Genomic DNA, 23,152 nt, shown 5'->3' with positions numbered 1-23,152 from the left:
TCACCTAATTTACTCATCATAAGTTTGTTTTTGTTTTTTATTTATTCTTAGTGCATAAGGATTTATGCCATTCAAATGACTGAAGCAGTGTATTATAAAATACTATTATTCTTGACCTTTCTTCCTTAGTTTTCATTATGAGTTTGAGCTATACAGTACAAGAAATTTTCTAGTGGTTTTTTTATCCTCCACCCCCATCCATTCTTACAATTAAATTAAAGATTGGATGCCAGCTTTGATGTTATCTTGTTCTTGTGCTGATTCACTACTACAGAGGTTCTTACTAAAATGAGTAAGTGGAAGCTAAAGTTTCCTAAAACTGTCAGTGTTTCAATTACATGAAAGGTACACACAAACAAGGTATAGAGTAGTGAGACGTTTATCTGTTACTCTGTAGATCAAGAGTGACATTTCCAACTAATGAAGTACTTAGTTAGGAATTTGGCATAATAGGTGTAGTGCCATTCAAGATTATTGTTATCCTGAATGTAGAGACATTGACTGACAATAATGTGCTAAACACATTATTCAGCTGTTTAAATCTTATGTCTCATTAGTACAAGATTTACTGATTATATTGTGTGATAATCAGAATGTTTGTTGCCTGCTTTTATATCTACTTTGTCCATTTTTGTTTTCTTATTTTCCTATAACTCATTGACAATGATTGTGACATTAATTCCTTCTTTATCCCAACAGAAATTTTAATTATGAGGGTCACAAAATTAAAATCCACAGCATAATATTATTGAATATTTTTATTGCTTTGTAATAGGAAGGAGTCAGAATAAATGTGCACATATGCACACGAGCATGCATGTGTGAATATACACACTTTTAAAGAATTTTGCTGAGAACTCTGAAATTCAGGTCACACTAGACTGGATTGTTCAATAAAATAAAAACCTAGATGGTTTATTGTTTTGGCATGCGGATTTGAGGATTGTGGATATATCTGCCTAAATTGTGAGCTTATAAAAATTATGTTTGATTCAATGTTTAATGGATTCAAATAACCTAATCCAACACCACATTATTTATTAGCTTTTGGCTGCTAGGAGTAAGGTGCTACAGAATAGCATTTTAATTTTGAATGTGCACTAGCACAAAAATTTGGATTTAGAATTCAGATTTGGAATTCATAATTACAGCCCTTTGGATTTGGAATTCATAATTTTAAAAATTTGGAATTTCTTGATATCCAGAACTCCATTGCAGCCAATGTCTACACTTTATAGTCATTATTTTCCCATTTGAAAAAGCACAGACAGGCAAAACATTTCAAAGCGTTTCCCTGTGTCCTCTGACCCTTTCCAGGTGATTGTGCGAAACAAAGAGTGTGCACAAACAGCCAGCACTGCCTAGGTATTAGGAAATGACCGTAATAGGCATACTCACTGAACCTTGAACAGTTGGAATGCCAGCAGGAAATGCCAATAGCATTGGAGAAGCAGAGGACAGGTCATACTGGGGAGTGGGTGAATGCCCTAAGCAGCACTGACAGGCAGTTTGGACCAACAGCCTGTGGAAGGTGGGAAGAGTGCCAAAGTCATGGGGCACAGTGCAGTTGAGTGAGTGAGAACAATCTTGGAATAGCAGCTGGAGAAATGAAAGAGGCAGAATGAGGGTGTAGCATTCGGAAGCACGGCATACCTAATAGTGTGAACAGAGTGCGCCATTCTCTCTTACATAAAAGAGATTTCAGGGTAGCCCAGCAAAGGTAGGTTGACCTTAAGGCAAACAAGTTTTTCTACAGATCCAGGTTCTAGGTATGAGTGGTGTAGACTGACAATGACAGTGTCCTCTGCCTGAGAGAACACTCTCCCATTGGGCACACTAGTGGGCAGGACAGCAGTCCTGCTACCACCATGGCCAGACCTCAAACAGACTTCTTCTCAGGCTAATGAGACAAGGAATCGACCTCTTTTGGCATGCAGGGCTCTTGCATGTATGCCTCTACCTCTGCTTCAGCCATGCCCTTCCTCCAGGGTCTCTGGAGGACAGGTCCTTGCCATGCTTGTCAAGACTGTGTCCCAGAAAGCTTACCCTGTTGTTACAAGAGTAAAGGAGTTGGACCGTAGATTACAACTGCAGGTACTGCTGTTGGGGGGGGGGGCTATGAACATTACTAGTTTCTTCCTGCTCTGTATGACCCCTCAGGACTAGTTGGACCTTCCTCACTAGTTGCTGCTTATAGAAAGTTGACTGACATTGCCCTCTTTTGCTGCTGCTTAATATCCATTGCTCACGGTTAGATAGATAAACTTTATTATAGTCGATTACCAATATTCAAACCATAAACCATATTGAATATGTTGTTCCAAAGAACTGCATTACTGTCTGGTTCTGCAGTTCGTGCTGGTTCAGGTGTTTTTCAGCTGAACAGGTTTTTGGCACTTCCCAGCCCTGCTTTCTCTAGCAGGCACCTACTCAGAGACAGCACCCAGAGGAGGTGGTTAGGGACGCTGGGGCACTGCCTCTTGAGTGGGCGCCTGCCAGAGGAGGTGAGGCTGGGAAGCCCCAAACACCTGTTTGGCTGAAAAACACCTGAACCAGCACAAACTGCAGAACCAGATAGTAATGCAGGTGGTTCTCGACTAATGGTGGTTCTCCACTATTGACCTAAAAACATAAAAATAAAATAACTAAAATTCTTCTAGCAGAGTAGTTAATACTGAATGTGATCCCCTCTTAGAAACTTGCTGCTGTTAACTAAAACTAATTATAAATTTACTAAAATCCTTCCTCCACGATTTTGATTGTAGCCACCCAACATTTTGCCACATTAAATACTTACATTCTGCCTTGAAAGCTATAAAAGGGTGTGGTTTGCTTCTTAAGTAATCTTAAACAAGGTTCAGTATTTTTTTTTCTGACTATCAAGATTAAAAGGACAATACAAAAGAATATGTGTTATTGTTTCTGTTCTTCCAGAATTACAAGGACATTTGTCTTGGCAGTTTATCTTCTTAAACTTCCCTTCCTGGACTGCATTTAGAGCATTTAGTCAGGCAAGAGTGAAAGGTCTACAGTGTTTGTGTATTGAAAGTAAATAAAAATTATTAGCTGGTTTAAAAGGCAGCACTTAGCAGCTTAAAAGGCATTGTCAGCTGTTTAATTTAGGGATCCAAGAGGGTTGCTAGAATATACTTTTCCTTCTTCCACAATTAGACAAACCTGTAGTGGAGCGTGTTTTTTAGCTTGCTAGCCAAGCCTTCCACTTCTGTATGGAAAAATTGTGTTCTCCCTCTTTGGAATCCCCCATCCACCTTGATGGTCCCTCATTATGCCCTCCATCATGCCAACCAAGCCTTGGAACAGTGAGGTCACCTGGCTAAGGATGGATGTCTCTCCACTAAAGACCTGTATTGCACTTCAAAAACTTCAAAGAACATAGGCCACTTGACCCATATTGTCCCACTTTTCTCTGCCCGAAGGAGCAGCCACATCAATTGATGCGTCTAGTGCCAAATCATGCCAGACCCTTTGCTGCTCCAATACTCATTCAAGCAGATGGTGGTCTTCCATACCTTGCAAAGCACCTCAAACCACTAGGTTGAGAGTGTGGGCCACATACCACACCCCTTTCATCTTCCCAGCCTGCAGTACTACTACCATGTTTGCCTTATTGTCCATGACAGCCAGACCTTGCCTTTCTATAGCTATGTAAGCTGTGTGGCTGCCCTCCATCACAGCCACATTCAACAGGACCCACCTGTATCTTGCATGTGTATGTTACCCTAAGCCTGATGATCCCACCAGCGCCCTGCCAGGGAGAGACAGGCATGTTTTGCACCCTGGCTGCTCAAGATGTCACTTGTAAAATGTACCACCTGTGCCCTGGTCAACTGCTACTGTATCAGTTGCCTGACACATCAGTTTAAATCAGGCGTGTGGTTAAGAGTCTTTTGGGATGACAATTGGTAATGGGCTGCTACCATAGTTTTAGGGCTACCATCTCCCCTAGGTGATGAGTGAACCTGCTCCTCCAGGGTAGTCCATATATTTGAAATTTGCTGCTTCTCAGCTCTTGATATTTGCCCATCTACCTCTCTGCTTCCCTGGACTGTTGGCTCAGCCTCTGCCCTCTGATGAGTCTTATCCTTCACAATAAAGAAGCTACCCCCCCCACACACACACACTTACTTCATTTGCCAGTAATAATGCTGTGCTGAGTCTTCAGATATCTGAGCATGCTGATACTGGAAACGCGGCCCATGTCCTAATCATGCTTGAGTATCTTCTTGTAGTACATGCACTGAGCCATGCAAACATATGTTGCACACTGTTGAAAATGTTTCCAGATTGTTGACTTCTTGGGAGCTCTAGTTTTTAACTGCGTGTTCCTAAAAGACATTGCTAACTTGTCATCATGATTACTGGTGGAGCAAGTGCAACTGATAATTTTTGTTTTCAGTGAAACAGTATGACATTATTGTGCAAATGAAGAACTTCCAAAACTTTCACCTCGTGGGATAGATGAATGACATGCTTGTGCACTTCTTCATGTAATGTGAAAAACATATAGTTCCAACAGCAACGCAGCAACCCTATTGAGGAATTTGCTTGATGTAGTGTGAAGGCTATAATGCACTGTATAAATGCACTATTAATGACTAGATGGATGGGTCCACAACTGTTGGCCCCCTCAGTTTTCAACCTTAGAGTCCTCAATTACATGGTGTGTTCCACATACATTCAAGTGAACATGAAAGGGCCGGGGGCATGGGCAGACGTAACTAAGTTACCGAATTGACACAGCATAGAGAGGAGGCCACCATGCCCAGCCTTATCTCCCTGCCCATTTATTTCTCTCATACATTAATATAAGTACCCCATGGGACTAAACATTGAGTGCAGGATGTAGGATTCTTTGCAGAAAGAACATGCTTTAGATTTTAGAGAAACATAGTTCACTAAGTATAGTAATATGTCAAACAGGGAGTTCATAAAACAATCCATACTTTTTATATACTTAAGAGGCGTTGGCATGTGAAACAAAATATTGTTTTTAGTGGCTTGCTTATTAACATGTAACTTTTTAAAAATAAATCTTGTTCCTGACAACTTGTGTTTAAATAGCAGCTCCTCATGTTGACCTTATTGCATTTACATGAAAGTTCTTTCAAAATGTCACAGTAGGAACCAGGATACAGATTCCGGTTTCTGTTACTGTTTTTTTAGTAGCGACAGTAAGTCATCCTAAACCACAAAAAGATAAACAGAAAGTTCCTTGGAGGTATTCTGTAGCTTTTAAAAAGTCAATATGTATAAGTTTTTTGTACATTGACACACAAAAGATGGTTTTGTAAGTGTAAATGCAATATATTTCAGCTGGGGGAAGTAGATGATGAGCCAGTATAAACCTTTTGGCCTTTCCCTTTTGGTAGATTTATAGCTTGTATACATAAAAATAAAAAAGTATAAACAGTTATAATATATACTTAAGTGTATACTTTAACATGGTGCCCTCTGATACAGTAATCAGATTTAATCAAACAGCATTCACACTTAATTATTTGTGAAATTCTGGGGATACAGGGTACAGTTTCTCTAGATGTACAGAGAAGAAATGTGAAACGGTGGCTGAAATCCTGTTGCACAACTGTGTGCCACATTGATAGCATGACCACCAGCAGCAGTAATGAAAGGCTTTTTTTGGGAGATTTTTGAGGTGCATGTGACTTCGTCATGCTGTATACAGGTGATGTGCACCCCAAAATCACATTTGATCCACAACAAATTGCCTTTAATCAGCACTGATATGCCACTGATGATGATGTCATCTCTGCCTGCTACGCACATGGAGCTGCACTATAAAGAATTTACACCAGTGTATAATAACTAGTGCTGCCCAGAGTCACGACCACACAAGATCTGAAGCTGCACATGGCATTAATGGATACACCTTTTTCGTGGTGTATCTATTAAAGAGCCTGTGACAGCAGCAGGTAGGCAGTAGGGGAGTGGGAGATGGTGGCAGGTAGGCAGTGGGGAATGGTGGGGTGGCTGTGGGGGGAGAATGGTGGCAGCAGGAGCACATAGGTAGTGGGGGGCACTGTTCCTGAGCATCCAAAGTGGCAAGGGCTTGCTTCGGGAGGGGAAGCCAGGTGCATGCACATGTCCCTTAGGACTTGGATTTGAGACCAGGGACTTGGTACTTGGTACCTGATACCAAAGACCTGGGACTTGACTCGACTTGTGGTACCAAAGACTTGAACATGGACTTGGGACTCGGATCCAAAGACTTGCCAACATCCCTGATAAACAGAAATCAGACTGTTTGCTTTTGCATAGAGAACATGGCCCAGAGATACATGTTGGCAAGGACCAAAGAAACACTGACACCTGCACTCTGACTTAGTTTTTGAAGGCCACTGCTATATTTATTTGATGGATACTCTTCTAACAGAAAGTGGAACCGAAAGTTGCTCCCAAGTAATAGGTTTGGTTTCTAACTGTTTGCATCATTAACTGAAGGCACTTCCATTCCTAAAAGAAGTGTCATACTCACAGAAGGACCTATTCCATTCTATTTGCAGATGAAAGAAATTAAGAGTTTTGCATACTCTGTTTATTAGATGAAAACTTGTGTTCCAAACTGTGGACTTTGATTAACCAAATTCATGTAGATTGACTCAGCTATAGTGTTTCACAGTACACAGTCCTAACTGGCTGTGATGGATGTTCTGACCTGAAACCCCTCCCAGCATAGGGATGTTAAAAATTACTCAGGACTACCACAGCCCTGGGCCAATTATACTGGCACTGTGGCCATGTCTTTGGACTGAAGAGTTGAATCTGACATAACTCAATTCCTTCATCATCCCAGCCCTTCTCCACCCCATTTTAGCTCTTCTGCTAGCAGATCTTAGCCAACAGACCACTGGCATATTGCTGTGCCAGAAAATTTCTGAGATCAAGTGGCAGAACAGCATTTTGCTCACAGAAATGCCCTTCTATTGTCAGAAAAGAAATATATTTACTCCTAAAGCCTTGTGGCCAGTGCACCTTTCAGTTCAAGATGTAATATAAGTGAGTTAATTCAAAATAAACAGAACTTGAGTGGCTTCAGATCTTTGGGTGATCCTGGGCTCTGAGCAGCACTGGACACTTGGTCCAAAGTTACTCCCCTAAGTAAGTTGTTGCCATGATTGTTGCAATTTTGAAATTTAACATTGTTTGCATACTGCTTTTCCAGAATGTTTTAGTATAGTGAGTGTATATACTGGAGGTGTTGATCTCCTTGTTAAATAACTGCATCATAAGCATAGGATAAAGGCCAAGGATCTAGTCTTCACATGAAAGGCATCAAGCTACCATGTTGTCTGCTGCTGTCTCCTTAAATAGGAACGATAGCAGTTTCATGAATTGCTGGAGACAATTTCTGTCAGAGGACTCACTACTGTATCAGCTGGAAATATCTTGTTACTATGACCAGGGCAACGGATTGTGCCTTTCCAGATTCTTTCCCTGAACTCCCCTCACTATAATACATGCACATGATAACTAACTGCTACAATGTGAAAGTCATCCCAAAATGAACCAAGAAAGTCACCATTATAAGTTATGAAATTTGTACAAGGTGCCAGTTACAAAAATGTCTACAGTTGAGCCTGTCGTTTGATAGATGTTGTAAATTATTATTATTATTTATTATTTATTTTATTTATATCCCGCCTATCTAGTCAATAGACCACTCTAGGCGGCTCACAACAGGGGTACAACAATAACTAAAAACGAATTTACAAAAAAGAAAACCTTCAACCATGAAATTATAAACTAAGAAAAAGAAAAAAGGAAAATCAGGATTAGCTAAGGGGGGGTGGGGGGAAGGCCTGCCGAAACATCATTGTCTTTAATTGCTTTTTAAAAATACCCAGCGAGGGGGCCGCGCGAATGTCCGGGGGAAGGTTGTTCCATTTATTTGAATCGTTCTTACTCCTAAGTATGTTTATTATTAAACTTAGTATTAGGTTTAGGACTGCACCCCTAGGTCCCCATCTGTTTGCTTCACAGGTTGTTCCAATGACCGTAGCACTATTTGGACCCATAATTGCATCTGACACTTCTACAGGGCTTTGGCTTCTTTTAAGAACATCAGCTGTCTCAAGTTAATATTTTGAAAGAAGTCCATCTACTCTTGATCTTCCTGTTCATATTGCTGGCTCCTGGAATGCTAGCACAAGGTTGCTGCAGCCGTAGATTTGAGCTACTGCTCTACAATAGCAGGGAAACTGGACATCGTAGCAACCCTTAAAGAGTACAGAGAATGTGCTTGTAGAACCCTGCCTCTTCTCTCTTTTGAAGGATGGAGCATCTCTGCCAGCATGGCACCTGCCTCCTGCTAATGAATAGTCACTTGAAGCAGCAGAAACTCTCTCAGAAAAAAGATTTCCTCTGTTAAGCCATTATACCAGTCACTGCCAGATTATTTAGAGTCTTTTAATCTTATGGAATATAAATACACGAGTAAATGAAAATCTACTGTTCACCATAATATACTGCAAGAAAGCAGGCCACATCCTCCTTTGCGGTAAGGTCTCTTCCAGTCCTATGCTACTTTTGTTGCTGCTGTTAAATGAACAGAGCTTTTTGGACATTAGCTGGGGTGGCTGAGGTACAGAGAACAGTTAAAAAACAATAACAACCCTACTTACACTGAAGAATGTACTGGTGATCCAGCAGGCTAGAGTACTAAAATTCAAGTAACGGGAATTCTTTGTATAAATATTATTTTCGTAGTTTGAATAATTCTTTGTGACTGTTTCACTTCACAACAAGGATTTCCCAGAGAGATAACTATAGGCAGCTAAATGGTTATCAACTAGATTGTAATATTATATCCTAATAAACCAGTAATGTTGTCTTAGAAAACGATGTCCTTGAGGAAATGGAAACCAGGGATGTTAGTTTTAACTTTCTCAAGGGATACAAACTGTAATTGAGCAAGACAATGGCTTCCCATCTTAAAATCTTAAAGTGAATAGGACCTAGTGGGAGCTCCAAGAGAAATGACAGTCATTTGTTAAACCTTTTGCATTTGAGGAGTGTACGGTGTTAAAAAGACATGTCCACAGCATCATTGTTTACATTTGGCTTTTAACCTTACTGTTGATTGATGATTCTGGCATTGCATGATAGGCTAGAACAGAGTATGAGTTTGTCACATATGAAAGTAATGAGAAGAGATCCGTGACTAAACAATGGTATTACAATCCAGCACACCTGTTTTGAACCTCCCTTATGCATTTTTTCCTCACTAGCCTGAGGAAGAGACTTCTCAATGGATTACAGTAACAGTTTTTGACAAGCTTATACAGGGTGGAGTTCCTATGTAGTGACAGGGCCCATTTCATGATATCTCGGTAATGCATTCTTTTTATTTCTGCTGTCAAAAGTTATTACTGTAAAAGCATTGACTGTTACACAGCTGGTCTGACTTGTCCACATTTTTAAGTTAAGTAACAGTAGGTCTAACAGTGTTTATTTTTCTTGTTATGCAACATTGAACCCTCATTGGTTTTGGATAAGATTCGTAGTAGATTTATATTGTCCTACAGTGACTTGAAAAACCTTCTTTTATTTGCAAATTCCAGTTTAAAACCTCAATTCACTTTGACTTCCTATCAGCTAGTATTTGGGCTTCTTCTAAAAGAGCAGGATCATTGGGGATCATTTTAAACTGTGGAAATGAGAGTGACATTGATAAAGGGGGATAAGTATTCTGAACTATTTAGATGGCTGCGTTGGGAAGAAATGGCTTTTTATTTTTGCAGAGTTTAAGATAAATGGGTTTTATTTAGGTTATTGATTGGAAATGAAAGAAGTGTGACCAAAAAAGAACTCATTAACTTTACAAAACTGCTGCTTCTGAAGAAGTACATTTATTTATTTATTTATTTATTTATTTATTTATTTATTTATTTATTTATTTATTTAGTTAGTTAGTTAGTTAGTTAGTTAGTTAGTTAGTTAGTTAGTTAGTTAGTTAGTTAGTTAGTTATACCCCACACCATTAATACAATGCACTAATCTGGGCAGTTCACAACAAGTAAAATAAAAGACAATAAAATGTGTAAAACTATTTTAAAAAAACATTAAACTATCAAAACGCCAATGGTACAAGGCACTTTTCTCTGTAAGAGCAAAAAACAGAGGTGCAGCATCAACCAGAATCATTATGGAAGGCTGACATGAAAAGCACATGTCTTCTAAAGATTAGCAGGGAAGGGGCCAGGCATAACTCCACTGGAAGCTGGTTCCACAGAATTGGTTTCCATTGTGAAGAAGGCCCAACTCCTCATGGAAGATTTCCAGGCCTCCCTTGGACTGGCAAAACAGAGGATCATAGCCTGGGAGGATCTGGTAGGTTGGGCAGATGACATTGGGGAGAGATGCTCCGACAATTTGCATGGTCCCAAACCTTGTAGGTCTTTATATGTAGAAAGCCAGAAAGACAAACACATGGCTTCGAGATCAAATCAAGTCTATAATTTTCCTGGAATCAAATATGGTGAAATTGAGGCTGTCATACTTTGGACACATCAAGAGAAGAGAAGACTCACTGGGAAAGACAATAACTCTAGGAAAAATCGAAGACAGCGGAAAAACAGGAAGACCAAATGTGAGTTGGATTGACTCCATAAGGAAAGCAACAGCTTAACTTTTAAAGAGCTGAGTAGAGCTGTTAATGATAGAAAATTTTGGAGGTCACTAATTCATAGCATCACTTAGGTTGCAGATGACTTGATGGCACATAATAAAAACGACAATAATATCCTATAAATTATATTATTTATTTTCATCTCTTAGTTCCATTTCATTTTCTTGAATTTACTGCTGGTCCTTCCTGTTCTACATAAGAGTGTTGTTCATATTACCCTTTGTTTGTACCACAGTTGGTGAGGTTGAGTGTTGGAAGCTGGATATTCAGTGAAACGTATTCCATTATTACAAGAATCTGTTTTGTAGGCCTAATTGAAGTACTCTCTCTCTCTCTCTCTCTCTCTCTCTCTCTCTCTCTCTCTCTCTCTCTCTCTCTCTCTCTGTGTGTGTGTGTGTGTGTGTGTGTGTGTTATGTGTGCGTGCGTGCCTTTCAAAATGCAGTAGCAATAACAATCCCGATATGCCTCTTTTAGAAAAAAATATACTTAAATACTGGTCTAGCAGAATTGTCAGAAGAATATTAAAAGGCTATGGATTTTATTTAGGCAGCTTTTAAATCCTTTACACAAAATAAAGTTAGAGAACATACAGATCTGTTATCTGTGGAGGATCAAATTGTTTTCTTTTATAATAGTTTGTTTATACAATTTGGGTGTTTTTTCTTTAACACTCCCATGATTAGCTGCAGGCACTAATGGTTTAACATCAGGTGTGGTTCAATAAAATCTTTTTAACAGATTCTCATCCTTTGCAGACAGAGAATATGAAGGTTGAATGCCCTGTTTTTTCCTGTTGTATTTCAAGGTGACGTATGCTAAGCGTTAGTTCTAGGCCTTTCTAAAATGGCCCTTGTCTCCAGCAGTGATTCAGAGATCACTGTCTCCAGTTCAGAGATTATGGAGAGTAGGTGCATATTTGTATTTCAGTCTGCGGAGGGACAACATAAAGATGTGTATATTTCTGAGAGTCACATTTTACTGTCTGGAAATTATATTTTTGTTAGGTTTCCATTTGCAAAGTCTTTCTCAAACTGAGATGCAAATTACAGATGACTTTCACCTACAGAATTCAGAAATCTATCTCTGTTGAACCTCATCTAAAAAGCTGTTCTCTGGATTATGGTCACTGTGTATGAAAAGATAACAGTTGTCTGCTATACTCTCTTAGACTGGCAAAAATGACTACTATGTTTAGAGAGACACATTAGAATCACAGAATAATTGAATTGGAAGGGGCCTATAAAGCCATCGAGTCCAACCCCCTGCTCAATGCAGGAAGCAGAATCAAAGCAGATCTGACAGATGGTGGTCCAATTTTCTCTTGAATGCCTCCAGCGCAATAACTAATTATATTGGTTATGATTATTGTTTCTTGTATTTTCTTGTTCTACTGTTTTTATCCACAATGGTATTTTAATGAAAAGTGGACTATAAATCATATTAATTAATTCACAGAGGAATAAATGTTCCTACAAAAGTGGAGGAATAGTTGCATTCTAGCCTTAATGTGAATTGATTGTTAAGTAAAACTTTTAAACTAAAATGTGAGTTTTAAAGTAAAAAGAGGAAAAGGTAATTGCAGCTTAGCTGTAGACTGTCTTGTCAGACCTATAATTTTGCTGTCCGTTTGACTTATTTTAAAAAGATTTTACTCTACTTCCATTAAAGCTGTGGATTTCATGTTTCTATGTTATACTGACATCACTGGATCAGTTGTAGAATAATATTTGTGTAGTGGTGTTCTTGTACATTTTTGAATAGCAGCTAGATAAATGAAAATTTCATTTTACATACTTCATATACGAGTGGCATGTAGAATGATCGTTGCACAATCTTAATCTCATAGCATGAAAATGTCATTATTAATATTCCTTTACAGTTTTTAATCTTTTTCTGTTTGTTTCAAAAGATAGCCTTATATGAGTTGTAGTTGTGGCTTTATTTAACAGGTAGACATTAGAAATGTGTATCAATAGAAAACAAGGATTACCAAACTTTTAAATAATGGACACTATTGATGCAAGCTTCTTTTTTTTTCTCTGTAAAGGTCTGTAATGCTAATGGGAAAATGTTCAGGTGTCAGACTCTCTCACATGACACTAAACTACTTCTGGTGTTCAGTACTGATGTTTAATTTTGAAACAGCAATTTAGGTACATAAATTCTCTAGATAAGTCCCCATATTATAAATTTCAGCTTCTTCCAGTTTTAGAAACTACAATACTGTATTAGGACAAGGAGGTTAACTTGGGTAACAGTTGATTTTACTAACCTGGATATTATAATTCTGGATAACCAACAAAGAGGAACATACCTTGTAGAAGTTGGAATTCCATCAAAAAGCAACCTCAAAAATAAGGAAAGTACAAAAATTGCAAGGTAGAAAACATTATGGCAAGAAATTAAACAGATATGGAAGCAAGGTAAGGTCACCCTCATCCTCATGCTAATTTCATCTACTGGAGTCATTCTAAAGTCTTTGATTACCAATTTAAAACAATTGCAATGGCTGCTAATTTTCTTACTGAAAGTAAAAATTCAGTGATTTTGCAAACATCTGAAAGAAATATAAATTTCTTGTATCAACTGTAAAGTTTTAGGACTTGATCCTTGATTTTTGGGCTTAATGCTTACGTCTGCCACCTGCAAAAGCAATGCTGAGAAACAAGAAGTATAATTATAACAATATTTTAACATACATTGTTAAAGTAGTTTTGTAAGCAATTAAAGCCATACATTTTGTTCTTTACCTATCATAATAATCTAATTTTAGAATGCTGTCTTTAGTGAGGTCCACCACAACCTGTGCAGTGCTTTTATGATATCTGACAAAGAAGGTGGCAAGAGCACTGCTCCGATAGATGAATGTGTCTACACATCTTGTTATACAGAGAAGTTGCTGTCATGTTCCATAGTCACAGTGCTTCTTTGCTTAACTGACTGATTTATACTGAGTAGGGTATAAACATTGAAGACAAATAGCAAAGTAAAAGCAGTAAGAGGAGCTCTTGGGTCTGAATGGTGTCATATGACAGCCAAAGGTTGAAGGTGGCTAACCCAAGCTGAATCGAAAAGTAGGAAGGCAGGTATGTTTTCTTACTTCGCATAATTCTACTTTGGTACTGCAAAGGCTAAATATGATTTCAACTGGAAGCTCAGCAAGAGAGATACAGGTATGTCCTTTGCTGAAGCTTCAAGGGGCCAAGAAACATTGGGAGCAGGACTGCCGCTGGCAGTATGCAAATATTTGTTTTTGCAAGTATGAAAGGGTATAACAATTTTCTATGTAATCTTTTCTTATACTGATGAAGTTCTGTAGTGCAAATTGCTTGCTCTGCAGTGCAACATTAATCTTAATTAAAACATACTATTAAAAATACTATGCAAATATTTTAGGTAGAGAAATCTCTTGCTTGAATAAACAATATTCCATTGTCTGTCCATGAACTTGATTACAAGGTGCATCTGTGTAGGAAACTGTTCACTTTGAAATGGAGGTTTAGCTGTGCCATTTCACATCGTTCTGACATAGCAAGGCAGTCATGCATAATACATTTTCACATTCCTGACATCCTTTTCATAGCCCATGTGAAGATATAATGCTAAGAGAAGGAAGCTAGAAGAATACCTGAAACTCTCAACTGTCTGTCTGGAAAATTACAGTGTCATACCTGCCAACATCTGAAAATCTAGTTGAAGGAGAATCTGCTGTTTATTCTGATCCTGAGTTCCTAACAGCGAAGGCTAGAATGTCTTAATATTTGCACTCATTCAAATGATTTGAAACACTGAACAACAGACAAATGTCTCTCCTCACCCCCATATTTACCAAGTTCAAACATAACTGATTTTCAGTTGAATTTCTTTGATTCAAGTTTCAATTATTTAACTCTTATTCATTCTTGTAAAAGTTAATCATTCATTTTTAGCTAATTTACCCTAATTTTCAAAGTATAGATGCATCAGGAGACTTATAAAATGCTTAGAGTGATAGTACATGATAAAACCAACATTGATGTTTTAAAACTATGGACATAGCAGCAGAAGCCACCATACAGCAAAATTTAGGTATTAGTATCATCAGTGCACATAATCTATGAAATCAGAACATCTGAAAGCTCACTAGAAGAGAATGAATTTGCTTTGTTCTTACAGGCCAATAAAGATGGAGAGATATAAACATCCCCAGAAAGTAAATTCTGCCGCTGTTGATAAAAAGACCCTGTTAGATATGACCATCTATTTTAAATTTAAAATGTATTAAATTTATTTGTATTTAAAACATTACATCAATAGTAATATTAAAACTACACTGAGTTCTGTAAGGGATTGTTGAATGAGCTGGAGACATCTAGCCTGAAGAAAGGATTAAAGGGAAACATGATAGTGATCTTGAAATGTCTAAAGGGCTTCCACACAGTAGGTAGAGCAACTTGTTCTCTGTTGCTCCCTAGGCAGGACCGGAACAGATGGATAGAAATAGCAGGGGAACATATTTCAGCATTAAGAGTCACCTCCTGACAGGGGAAGGTGTTCAATAGTTGGCATCTGTTAGCCTCAGATGCCCCCAGGAGTTATTGTGCCCTCTCACTGAATCTGTTTAAGCAGAGTCTGGACAGCCAAAGATGCTGCAATCACATCTTGTATTGCAGACCCTTCATAAAGCAAAAGGTTGGATTATATGAGCTGCATCAGAATTCTTCCGATTCTGTCCCAGCTGGCTCTGCCGTTAAACAAGGGGAAGTGAGCAGGAGATTACAGGAGCAGTGAATTGTGGTGGTATCTCAACTGCAAGGTTGTAGCTGCTTCAACTCCCCTTCCCTTTCCTCCCCCTGGAGAAAACTAGAGGAGTAGAGCCTTATTTTAACTGAGTGGTGCTCATTGTATTGAAATTATTGCAGGGCTCACCCTATTATGTAGCAGAAAGAGGCAGTGGGATATCATGAAAACTCAATACATGGTTAGCTATTTAATTTGACATTGACATTATATTTTCAGGGGTGGAGAGAGGTGTTTGTTGGATTTTCTGCCTTTTGTTCCAAAATAACTTGGCAGACTTTGGGTTGTAAACATCTTGTGGGTGTGCTATTTGCTGCTTCACCTCTCGCAGCAAGATGTCTAGGAGCAGTCCTGTATTTTGTGGTGCTAAATGATGATAGAATACTAATTACTTTATTTAGATTACATTTCAAATGTGTATTTCCCAGACCAAGTCAAAGAATTCTTTGTAAGTGCTTGCTGTAAGCTGTTTGATAAACAACTAAGGAAGAGGAGTCCACAGGGTGAAAGAATGTACTGCATTAAAGCAAGAGTGGATAATTTCAAAGTGTTAGGGGACCAATTTTGGCTTTCCTGCTGCTCCTGCCATGGGCTCTGTCCCCCAGATATTGCAGCATGCTACCAAAATTTGGCACTCTCCCACCTCCAAAATCCAGCTGTGCAGCAACAAGTGGAAGTGGAAGTGGGAGGAATCACATTTCCTTCTTCACCAAAATGCATGTTTGACCTAAACTAAAATCATGAGGCACATACTCCCTATATCCTATGTTTCGATTCATTTCGTTTCATTTTGTTCCATTTTATTTATTTCTTGCTGTCGTACTGGTTACTTGGAGGGCAAGGCTACAAAAACAACCAGGGGAAACATGTTGCTCATTCTTGTCTTAAATAAATATTTGATGAAGCCATAGGTGTTTGAGAAATGCAGAAGAGTTTTTGTTTGGTCTACTTGGTCCAAGTATCAAATTCATCTCATATGTCCGAAGGCAGAAATATTCACTCCTTCCTCTTTATCTGTGAGCTGTAATCAGAGAAGAGATATATTTTAGAATAATCAAGAAATAATGTTAATATTAGAAAAGGCAAAATCAAAACCAGTTTGACTTGGGAGAAAGTTCCTTTCATGACCCCAAATGTGTTAGTAAAATATTGAGTACAAACAAATCTGATGGAATTGGAGACTGATAACACTGTCTTGCTGCTCCTTCCTTCCCACCTCCTTTCTTTTTATATAAATAATTTCATTTTTTACTAAAACAAATATAGAGCTAAGACATGTATAGCATGTCTAATATTTACATTTTGACACTGTGTGTGTATGTGTACATAAATATCTGTATTGCACAACAATTTTGCCTGGTGAAAATGAGACTGCTTTGTAGATTTTTCAGTTTAGCTTCTTGACATAGATAGAAAATAAACGTAATACATTCTGTATTATCTTGGTTTTGGAGTTTCTGTTTTTGGTTAAATGACACTAGTCTTCCCGTTCTTGTCTTTGTCGTACAAAAAGTGATCATAATGAATTCAAATAGTACTATTATCTCTTACCATGAAATGATATGATATTATTAATATTATTCATGACATTCTTTCTTCCCACCTCCCAGGATGAACGTGAGGCCCGTGAGAATGTGAAGAGAGAACAGGACGAAGCCTACCGAATCTCTCTTGAAGCTGATAGAGCAAAGGTTTGTAGAAAATGTAAAAAAAAAATCTTAAAACATTTGAGACTAATAATCTGACATGGAAAATTAAACTTTTAGCCATTTCCCTACCGGAGCTGGCGGACTTTGTCTCCGCGGTACTGTTGGGTTCCCCGAGGCTACTGGTACTGGGGGACTTCAACATGCATGCGGGGGCAGGGACTTCCGGTCCAGCTCTTGAGTTCTTGGAGACCATGGCCTTCTTGAACATGTCCCAACATGTCAACGGCCCTACACACGTGGGCGGCCATACATTAGACTTGGTCTTCTCCACCAATGGGAGCGAGAGTGGTCCAATGGTGACTGACCTTGAGTCGGTACCTCTGTCATGGTCGGACCACCACCTAATAAAATGTACCATCAAGATGGCTCTCCCCCCTCGCAGGGAGCAGGGACCTATTATCATGGTCCGCCCTCGAAGGCTACTGGATCCGATTGGATTCCAGGATGCCATGAGAGGGGTTACGGCTGACCTGGCTAGCGCTCCTGTCGAGGCTCTGGTCGATGCCTGGTTCATTGCCGCGGCTAGTGCCGTAGACACTATCACGCCTAAACGCCCTCTCCGCCGCAGAGATCGCCCAGCGCCCTGCTTTACCCAGGACCTCCGGACGTCGAAGCGGGTCAGGAGACGGCTAGAGCGCAAATGGAGAAAGGACCCGACGGTTTTTAATCGTATAGCTGTCAAGGTCGCTACTAACCTTTACCAGGCCAAGGTAAAGGCTGCCAATCGAACATACCTCGCTAACCGGATAAGCGAGGCATCCAACCAGCAGGCGGAATTATTCCGTATAGTACGCGACCTATCCGGAATTGGCCTGGGTGATAGGCCTCCCCCTAGTTTTACACCGGACCAATTTGCAGCATTTTTTAAATCTAAAGTGGAGGCCATCTGCCGGGACCTCTCCCCTTTTTTGAATACAGTGAGTCGAGCAGAGATGTCCAGCGCTCCGTCTTGTCCGGTTATTTTTGATTCCTTTCAGCCTGTTTCGACCGATACTGTGGCCAGGACGCTTGATCGCTGTCGTGCCACCACCTCCTCTTTGGACCCTTGTCCGGCCTGGCTAATCAAGGCAGCCAGGCCTTCAACAACGGAGTGGGCTACTGTAATAATTAATGCGTCTTTCCTTGAGGGCAGATTTCCTTCTGCCCTCAAGTATACACTCATTAGGCCCATAAGAAAGAAACCTAGTTTGGCGGTGGACGAAATTGGCAACAATAGGCCCATCACCAATGTTTCTTTCATCAGCAAAGTGGTGGAGAGGGTGGTGGCCGATCAGCTTCAGGCGTTCCTGGATGAAACAGATGCCCTGGATCCATTCCAGTCGGGCTTCAGGCCGCGCCATGGAACAGAAACGGCATTGGTCGCCCTGTGTGATGATCTATTGAGGGAGGCCGACAGGGGCAAAGTGTCTCTGCTGGTCCTCCTCGATATCTCAGCGGCCTTTGATACCATTGACCACGGTATCCTCCTGGGGAGGCTCGCCGAGTTAGGAATAGGTGGCTGGGCATTTGCTTGGCTCCGTTCCTTCTTGGGGGACCGTCCCCAGAGAGTACAGCTTGGGGAGAATGTCTCAGCCCTGTGGAGCCTCAATTGTGGGGTCTCACAGGGGTCGATCATCTCCCCAATGCTGTTTAACATCTACATGAGGCCGCTGGGGGGGTCATCAGGGGGTGTGGGGCTCTGCGCCATCAATATGCTGATGACACGCAGCTCTACATCTCCTTTTCACCAACTACAGGAGATGCCGTTCTGTCCCTTCAGCGCTGCCTGGAGACTGTACGGGAATGGATGCAGGAGAACGGGCTGAGGCTGAACCAGGACAAGATGGAGGTACTGAGGGTGGGCGCTCCCACAGCTGGGGATTTGGGAAATTCCCTCATTTTGGGGGGGGGGTGACCCTGCCTGCCAGCAATGGGGTTCGCAGCTTGGGTATTCATTTGGACCCGGCGCTCACCATGGAATCTCAGGTGGCGTCTATGGTCCGTACCGCATTTTTCCATCTTAGGCGGATAGCCCAGCTGCAACCCTATCTTGACGTGGGGGCTCTCACTACTTTGGTACATGCACTTGTAATCTCAAGATTAGACCACTGCAATGCACTCTACGTGGGGCTACCTTTGAGGCTGCTGCGGAAACTACAGGTGGTGCAGAATGCTGCGGCCAGATTACTTAGTGGAGTGAGAAGATACCAACATATCTCCCCCACCCTGGCCGCATTGCATTGGCTGCCCATCCGATTCCGCATCGACTTCAAAGTATTGATGCTTACTTATAAAGCCCTAAACGGTTTAGGACCTCAATACCTGGTGGAGCGCCTTCTCCCACCAAGATCTACCCGGGTCACTCGTGCGAGCCAGGAGGTGAGGCTGAGGAGCCTGACGCCGAGAGAGGCCCGGAATGAGAAGACCAGAAATCGGGCCTTCTCGGCGGTGGCTCCTCGCCTATGGAACAACTTACCTCCTGAGATTTGCGCTGCTCCCTCGCTGGGCATTTTCAAGAAACAATTAAAAACACTTATGTATAGGCAGGCCTTCCCAACAGCTAACCCCTGACGATCTTTTTCTTTCTATATTATTTTGACCTTTATCTTTGTTAATTTATAATGCTTTCAGAATTTACTGCTGTTGATTTGTAAGCCGCCTAGAGTGGTCGAATAAGACCAGATAGGCGGGATAGAAATGAAATAAATAAATAAATAAAATAAATTAGAAGCCAACATTTTCGTGAGGGCCATTAAACATGGAGATACATCTTTATACTAATTTGTATTTGAAGTGATATTTGTTTCTGTTCTTTAGAGAGAAGCGCAAGAAAGAGAAATTGCAGAACAGTTTCGTTTGGAGCAGATTAGGAAAGAACAAGAGGAAGAACGTGAAGTAAGACATTGTTTGTGAAATTATTGGATAGGAATTTGGTTTGTTTTGGTAGGAATTTATTTCTCTGTCAGTAAGAAAAATGAATCTCCCAGTTCATTTACTTTTTGCTGCTGTGAGGAAAAGAAAAGTATTAAGGAAAATGTTCAGTATTGTAAATGAAACCTCCCAAAAAGGGATGTATTTTGAACATTTTTTGTTGTTAATTTCCAGTCTCATGTTTTATATTAGTTATCAGTTTTCCTTAATAAATGTTTGTTTCTAGCTATAAATTGGTTCTTAGTTGCTTAAGCAATGGTGAAATGATGATCACTGAATGCACTGTTTATGGGGAAACAACATATTGCAAATATATATGTGAGGATCTGGTTGATCTAATACAGTTGTATCTGGAAAAGCTGATGGACAAGAATCCCATTTGTGACTTACACATGGGAAGGTAAAATTGCATGTGTCAGAACAGTGACTTACTGCTAATTAATGAGATGTTAGCTGCAATTTTGGTTGCATCCCCATGACATGACCAGGTGTGAAAACAGAGAGGTAGCTAGCCACTCATTCATTAGTTGCAATTGACCATTGCAGCCTACATGATTTTATTCACACATATCCCTGAGTGCAGGACATGCAATAATGGGTGCAAGCGACAGGAAGTCAGATTTGGGCTGAATATCAGGAAAAACTTTTTAACTGTTAGAGAAGTATGACAGTGGAACCAATTACCTCAGGAGTTGGTGAGTGCTCCCATGCTGGGGGCATTACCGAGAAAATCAGACAACCATACATACAACCATACATACAACTATATATACATACATACGTACATACATACATACATACGTACATACATATATACGTACATACATACATACATACATACATACATACATACATACATACATACATACATACATACATACATACATACATACATACATACATACATACATACATACATACATAAAATAAATAAAATAAAATAAATAAAATAAATAAAATACACACTTTATTGTTACAGCATCAAGCCATACATAAAACAAAATTGAATGCAGAACTTCAAGTACTGACATGTATTGCAAAAAGCCAAATCAAATAAACAAAAAGCAATAAAACTACAAATATAACAATATAAGACCAATGTCTAGGGGTTTGGCTATCTATTCTGGCTACTATGGCATCCCGCCCAAAATTTCACTACCAGTTCTGTAGTAGTCCGATTTTGATCAATTAACAATTGGTTACAGTAGTCTGAGTCTGATTGGCTTGTCATGTCTTTTAAGAGAGGTGTAATGTATTTTCTTTGAATCTTGTTATGCCTGTTACATCTGAGCATCATATGATCAATAGATTCTGTCTCACCGGATCCACAAGGGCAGAGTCTCTGTTCCCTCGGGATCTTCTTAAATCTGCCTTCCAACACTGCTGAGGGAAAGGCCTCACATCTAGCCAGAGTAGAGGCTTTCTTAAACTTATATGTCTCAAGCTGTGATAAATAGGCCATGGGGAGCAAGCAATATTTGTGTGTGTCTATCCGTCTAAAGTTGAGGCATCTACTAAGATCTACCTGTCTTTCCATGTCCATTATTCTCTGTTTAAGGGCTGATTTTGCTTCATCCCATTGCATACTCAGTATTGCTTGTGGAGAGAAGCCCATAACTTGCAGTTTGTTTAGGACCGCTTTCAACCACTTTGATTGAAAATTGTCCTCTAGAAGTAGGTGGGTTAATCCTTGTAATTGAAAATTTATTTTAAGCCAGTATTGAAGGGAGGCTAGTGTAATTTTGGCTACCATTGTTAGTGAGCCTGTTTCTAAACAGGAACTTCAAGAATTGCTCTAAGGAATTTAGTCTGAACCCGCTCTATTGGATCAGAACAGCTAGATGAAGGCCCTATTCTGTAGAGAATCTGGCTGACCACCTTTAGCTGAAAGAGATTTTGGGCTGCTGGAATATATCGACCCCCTTTGGAATGGTAGAACCTTAAGATGGCATTTGCTGTTTTTCCCCTTGGGTAGCTGCATATTGTATATGAGCCATTCTGTCCACAGTGGATTGAACGGCCATACCTAGATATTTAAAACAGGAAACTTGTTCAAGAGATTGCCCATTTATAGTCCAACACCTTTTCTTTTGTCTTCTACCAAAGGCCATCTTTTTTGTCTTTTGATAATTTATTTCTAATTCCTTCATTTAGCATAAGTCTGCAAATTTCTTAAGGGCTCTCTTTAGGCCAATTGGAGTTCTCGCTAAAAGCACGGCATCGTCCGCGTAAAGAAGGATAGAAATATGTCCTTGATGTAATTTTGGAGGGTGGAGACTAGGAGAGTTCAGGTATTCTACTATGTCATTTATGTATAAATTAAACAGAGAGGGGGCCAGTAAGCAGCCCTGTCTTACTCTATAGGTATTAATCGGTTCTGTTAAATTTCCTTTCCTATTGAGCCTAACCTGGAGGTTGGTATTGTCATGTAGCACTGGCAACAATAGAAGTAATATTTTATCTATTGAGGTGGCTTCTAAATTGGCCCATAGTTGCCAGACAACCATATGTCAGATCTGCTTTGATGTGGATTCTTGCCTTGAGCAGGGGGTTGGACCTGATGACCTTATAGACCCCTTCCAACTCAGTTATTCTGTGATTCTATTCTATATGTAAATCACAACAGACTTCCAGTCATGGTCTGTGTAATGATAGAGAAACCAAACTTTGGCTAATACTACTCAAAGAAGAGGGCTCAGCTTGTATTTCTTTGTTTTGTTTGTTATTCTGTTTACTGCTACTGTGGTAAAATGCAGATGCTCATATTTATACAAGTGGAACAGTGCTACATATGATTCAAAGAGCAGAAATCCTTCTTGTGATCTAGGGCCATACAGTGACATTGCCTATGTGAACAAACTGGTTATCTACTTGATGTACTGTCCTTCAAATATTGTGTTTGACAAAGGAAAAGTTAATGCTCTGTTTATTCTTTCCCTTAAAACTGAAGATCACACTATTTAGAACACTTTTGTTACACACATACCTTGTCAGCTATATCTTGAAATTTAAACATCTGTGTTGCCTGTTTCTTTAACGTGGTTCTCTATGAATCCACACTGATGGGTTAAACAGCGCCTGCGCTGG

General features: G+C 39.9%; 1 protein-coding gene across 3 annotated transcripts in view; it reads left to right on the top strand.

The window, feature by feature from the left end:
- The window catches only part of FAF1 (Fas associated factor 1), a 297,114-nt gene that overhangs the window by 236,078 nt on the left and 37,884 nt on the right, over positions 1 to 23,152 (top strand). For all 3 annotated transcript variants that reach the window (XM_020788123.3, XM_020788122.3, XM_078392865.1), the window contains exons 16-17: positions 17,057 to 17,137; positions 19,952 to 20,029. In XM_020788123.3, coding sequence (XP_020643782.1) covers positions 17,057 to 17,137; positions 19,952 to 20,029 — 159 coding nt within the window. The remainder of the gene's footprint in view (positions 1 to 17,056; positions 17,138 to 19,951; positions 20,030 to 23,152) is intronic.

Source organism: Pogona vitticeps, chromosome 4 (assembly GCF_051106095.1).
Source record: "Pogona vitticeps strain Pit_001003342236 chromosome 4, PviZW2.1, whole genome shotgun sequence".
NCBI lineage: Eukaryota > Metazoa > Chordata > Lepidosauria > Squamata > Agamidae > Pogona > Pogona vitticeps.
The sequence above is the reverse complement of the archived record's forward strand: the minus strand, read 5'-3'. Positions and strand labels throughout refer to the sequence as shown.